Below are 5,627 nucleotides of genomic sequence, written 5' to 3' on the forward strand. Positions count from 1 at the left end.
CCTGGAGGCTTGTGCTGAAATACCTACCCAGCCATGGAAGGATGTTCCTTACTGGCTTGCTTCCCCTGGCTTGCTCAGCCTGCTCTCTTATAGAACCAAGATTACCAGCCCAGAGATGGTCCCACCCACAAGGGGCCTTTCCCCCTTGATCACTAATTGAGAAAATGGCTTACATTTGGATCTCATGGAGGCATTTCCTCAACTGAAGCTCCTTTTTCTGTGATAACTCCAGCTGTGTCAAGTTGACACAAAACTAGCCAGTACAGCAATTCAAGCTGTAACACAGAGAAGCACAGCTTCTAGCCACTAAAACAGGGATCAGCAAACAGGTCACATATGCCACGGACTGAACTCAGTGGGTCTCTCAACCCATGGGAGAATTCAGGGTCCCAGTACTTAAGTGGGAAAAGAGTTGGAGGAAAAATGACAAATCGACATGAACACAGAGAGAGTGCTATATCTGAATGTAATGTCTCAAAGCGAGCATCAGACTTATATTACAGAAGAAAACAAAGAAGTTAGGTGACACATCAGCCAAGGTACATTGAAGTTATTTGACTCAAGACAGAGAAATGCATACATAAAGACTGGCAAGAACCAGGCAGTGTTTACAACTGAGAAAAGATCAGCCCTATCTAAAATCAGCTCTTCACAGGAGCCAGGTGAAAGGGCTGATACGCCTAGGTGCAATACTAGTCTATTGTTAAACCCACCACCAGGGGTCCCTTAGTAAATACCTAATTATGTTATTCCTCTGGGCCTAGAGAAAAACATGCACAATTACATGAACAATACAATACTCTAGTTCTTCCTTAACCCACAACCCACCTTCTTTCTACTATTTTGTAATGTAGGCTGCCATTCATGTCTGTAATGAGAATTCTAAGTTTACTATTTTGAACTAGCCCTGAGTTTTCTAGCTCTTATCCAGTAAAATACTGCAATAAAGCGTGCAAAACTCTCCATACTACAGCAGGGACAAATCTGGTCATAGGACACCAGAGACTCTCCAGGAGACGAGTTTCTGTGAAACTTTTTGCCTCAGGACTGCAGCCAAGCTTTTGGACTTGCCATGCAGACTTCACTGGAATGGGTGTGGCACACATAGAAACAGGTGGCGGGAAGGACTTGGGCATAGGGACATGCTAAGAGGAAAGAAAACCACACAAGTAGAGATGAGATGTTAGTAGGTTCTGTAAAGTGATTTGTCAGAGGGATTAATGAATCTGTCGCTGTATTGTCCTCTTAATGATATCAAACAGAGAACCAGCTTCTGCTGCTACCAGTTCCTTCTTAAGTCTCCTGAGATCATCTCTGGCCCAACAGGACAAACACTTAAGATTTGGAATTCCCTATGTGCACTGCCTTACACTGTTTAAGCCTGAAGTTAACATAACTGAGAAGCTATACAGGGAATAAAAGCATTTATGTTTTCTCTGATCTTTCAATGCCAGTGAATTCTCATTCACTCTATCTACAGTACTAATGTAGAATACTGTTGGTTTCAAGATCTTAGGACAGTGATCTGCTTTTGACCCCTTCTCAGGTAGACAAGCTCTGCTCTCTCAGCCAGGACCTGCATTCTCTTCCAGGCCTCCTTATGACCAAGGGTACCCCTGCAGCAGGGCTGCCTATGGCTAAGATACATCTGTGGCCAAGGAATAAACACAAACTCACCCAAGGAAGTTTCTTCTGTGGTCTTACTAGCACAGTTGTCTGTTACATCTCAGCTGAGCAGTAAGATGTGGACAGACTGCACGTATGCGCTATCTAAATTGTCTGTCATCCAAGAGAGGGCGAGGGAGAAATGGGTTGTGGATTTGCCAAAAGCAGTAACGCCTTTTGATGTACTCTCACCTTGTAGCAACTCCTCCTTAGTTTACTGTTCCTCCACTTTCACACCATGGCCACCCCCTCTGTGTAAGGGGCACATTATCATCACCCAAATCTTAGGAGAAAGAAACCTAGAAGGCTTGGTCTTTCCCTGAGTCGCGTAACAAATTCTAGGTAAGCTATAGCTAAAACCTAGAACCTTCTTTCTGAAAACATTCTCAACCTTGTTTGGTTTTAACTTTTAAGATACAGTCTCATTATATAGCCTCAGCTGGCCTGAAACTTAGGACCTGCCTCTCTCAGTCTCCCATACATGCATCCCTCACCTGGTCTTAGTACAAGACTGGTCCCACGGTACCAAGCAGGAAACCCTAGCTCACAGGCAGAGGGGCCCTATGGAATCAGTCTGCCAGTTCCTTATCTCAGCCTTACCCAGCTGAGACTTGGCACACACGCATCTTCATCTTCCAGGATTTTGCCAGCGAAGGCCTTCGCACCCTCATGGTAGCTTACCGAGAGCTGGATAAGGCATATTTCCAGACATGGATTAAAAAGCATGGTGAAGCCTGGCTGACTTTAGAGAATCGAGAAAGGAAACTAGCTCTGGTCTATGAAGAAATCGAAAGAGACTTGATGGTGAGTCTGAAGAAGCTCGAGACAAACTGAGTGCAGGGATGGTGGGGGTGGCACCCAGAGGACTGAGGAGGGTAGGCAGGCTCAACAGAAAGCTTGGAACCTTTGTGCCTGGGAGACTAAGTACAGAAATTCAGACCGATCGGACATGCCCAGAACCATCTAAATCCATCCTGAACAATTGTTCTGACTGAAGTTTTTTTAAGTCCTTCTTACCCCCTAAAATCTGCTCAAAGAAATGACATAGTCCGAGGCTGGGAGTGAGCTCAGTTGAGAGAGTGCTGACCCAGCACACACAAGGCCCTGGGCTCCTCCCTCAGCAGGGCCTGAAACTGGGTATGGGAGTATGCACTGTAATTGCAGCACATGGGAGGACGAGCCAGGAGGAGTGGGACCTCAGGCTCATCCTCAGGTACATAGCAAGATCAAGACTCTGTCTCAAAATAGAGGAAGAAAGGAAATGGGGAGGAAGAAAGGGAGGGAAGGAGGAATCAATGCAGAAGAGAAGATCTGAATAATGTACAGATTCAATAATTCAAAATGAATTACTGTCATAAGACAAATTAATGAAGGGCTGCCTAGGATAGATCTGTCCTACATACCAGTAGAGAAAATGAGCAAAAGATATGTGTGTATATGTGTACACACACACACACACAAATATATATATATATATGTATATATATATATGTTACATCTTACATAAGGCAGCTAATCTGCATGGTGAGGAAGACATCTGAGAGAATCCTCAGGAAGATGTCAGGCCAAGCAGCTGTCTAGCTGTGTAGCTGTGCAAGCAAGCTCTTCGGGCGCTGTGGTGGCAATAGAACAGACCTGAGCAAGGGCAGGCTTAACCTGTTAGTTAAAGATCGGAGCAGCTGGGACAGGGTGAGTGAAAGGATCAGAACAAGGGCCCTGAGACAGGGAAGATGAGAGTCCTCAGGGGCCAGTGTGCTGACAAAGGGCAGGAAGCCACAGGAGGATTCAAGCAGAGAAGACAGCTTCTGCAGTCTCCACTCTGCACACTGCGCAGAGCAGCTACCAAGGAGAAGGGCACACAAGAGTGCAGCACTTTGTTCTCTTAAAGAGCATCAGTAGAATTTGCAGGTGGATGGATTATGGGCATAAAAAAAAAAGAGAGAAGTTAAGAAGACCCTAAAAGGAGGTGTGTGTGTGTGTGTGTGTGTGTGTGTGTGTGTGTGTGTGTGTGTTACAAGACAGATCAGGTAGCTCTACTGTAAAAAGACAAATTAGTGACAGCAATAGTCAGTAGAGCTCTCAGCTTTCCTTCCTGTCTGCCTTTCTGAGGACCTAGCAGGAATCACTTAGTAGCTTGTCCATCTCCCAGTCTCAGTTTAGCCGTGGGGCTCAGCCCCACTTCAGCTCCTTAGGAAGAAAGACTATACACAGGCTCAGTGTTAGACCAACGGTCTTGTAACCCAGGGAGGTGGAAAGTTCCAGAAGTTTCAGATGGTCTCAAAAGGATCAAAACATAACACTTAAGGTCTTGTGGGGTTGAAGGGAACTGGAAATCTCTCTTCTAGAACTCACCACACTGGGCCCTGGGAAGAAGCTGTGGTACCCGGAGAGGTGAAGGGACCAAGAAACAGATGGCTTGGTATGGGCAGAGAGCTTCATATACAACACTCTTTCTCCAGCTTCTAACGCTGTGTTTCTAAATTTCAGTGTGTGGTTAAGATACTGTGGGTATTGCTCAGCATAGTGGTGCACGCCTTGGGAGGTAGACGCAGGTTCATCTCTGAGTTCAAGGTCATCCTTGTCTACAGAGTGAGTTCAGGACAGCCTATACATAGTGAGTTCCAGAACAGCCAGATCTGCATTTTCAAGACCCTGTCTGAAACAGACCAACCAATAAACAAACAGCTGTGTGTGTCAAGGGCAGAGCGTGCTGAGTCTTTCCTCCTGGGTCCTCGGGCCAGGACAGGGAGCTCAGAGCACTGAGGGGCCCACACGGTCTCTAGTTGCTCTTAGTGTTGAAGCTCTCATCCCTGACCTTACTCACCGATTGTCTCCTGTCTGAAGTTACTAGGGGCCACAGCCATAGAAGACAAGCTTCAGAGAGGAGTACCTGAGACCATTGTCACCCTGAGCAAAGCCAAAATTAAAATATGGGTTCTGACTGGCGATAAGCAAGGTAAAGGTCAGCGCTATCCTAGAGAGCCCTCTTCCTGCCAGGTAGACATTTCCTTCCTTGCTTGCTTGACAGATACCAGTAGCTCTGACCAAGGCCTATGCAGGTGCTATCTTCCTTTCCACTTTTGGACATAATTTGTCATTTGCTTTGTACAGTGGTTACTTTATAACATGGTCTTTAACAGCACCATTTCTGTTGTCCCCATGGCCTGTTCTTACCGAATGCCACCTTCTCATCTGAAAATCCTGACTGCCGCCACCCTTGTTCAACTACCATCCCCTCCTGTCTTCTCCCCACTCTTGTCCTTACTGATTCGGTGTAGTCTACACTCACCAGCTTAACCCCCACAACCATCAGCCTAGTCCTCCTCACATACACTAATCTGTGTTACCCCTCTGCCCAGGACCCCATGGTGACTTCATGATGTAAACACCCTTTGGCCTTCAAGGACCTAGATAATATGTTGCTTTATCTCCCTATTGTAACCATAATCTTCATTTTTCCTACTCAAAACACCTTTGCTTCTCCTACACAGTCCTATGAATCCTTCAAGGACTTCCAGAGGAAGAATTTCTGGGAAAAAAATTTTTTTCTGGAAAATTTTTTTCTGGGAAAAAAATTCTGGGACTTCTTTTCTGAATTCTCATCATATTTGTAGCCAGTATTTGGATATTAATTTTTTTCTAATATTAATTTATTCCAAATTCCAGATTTCTTAATATAAAGAAATGATATAACTTGAGCATGTCTCTGTTCTCATAAAATGTAGTATAGAAATAGGAAATATAAAAACCACATCCACAGGCCAGCAAGATAACTCAGAGGGTGAGAATGCCTGACTCCAAGACTGACAACCTGGCATCGCTACCTGGGACCCAAAGGGTAGAGGAAGAGAACAGACTCCTGCAAGTTGTCCTCTGACCTCCACCCGTGTGCATGGCACACACTGTCCTCTGACCTCCACCCGTGTGCATGGCACACACTGTCCTCTGACCTCCACCCGTGT

At 45.6% G+C, this 5,627-nt stretch overlaps 1 protein-coding gene across 4 annotated transcripts in view; it reads left to right on the forward strand.

Moving 5' to 3' along the window:
- Positions 1 to 5,627, forward strand: part of LOC110292950 (phospholipid-transporting ATPase FetA) — a 107,648-nt gene that overhangs the window by 94,357 nt on the left and 7,664 nt on the right. For all 4 annotated transcript variants that reach the window (XM_021160640.1, XM_021160644.1, XM_021160643.1 and 1 more), the window contains 2 exons: positions 2,305 to 2,469; positions 4,510 to 4,621. In XM_021160640.1, the coding sequence (XP_021016299.1) occupies positions 2,305 to 2,469; positions 4,510 to 4,621 (277 nt within the window). The remainder of the gene's footprint in view (positions 1 to 2,304; positions 2,470 to 4,509; positions 4,622 to 5,627) is intronic.

This window comes from Mus caroli, chromosome 4, assembly GCF_900094665.2.
Source record: "Mus caroli chromosome 4, CAROLI_EIJ_v1.1, whole genome shotgun sequence".
Classification (NCBI taxonomy): domain Eukaryota; kingdom Metazoa; phylum Chordata; class Mammalia; order Rodentia; family Muridae; genus Mus; species Mus caroli.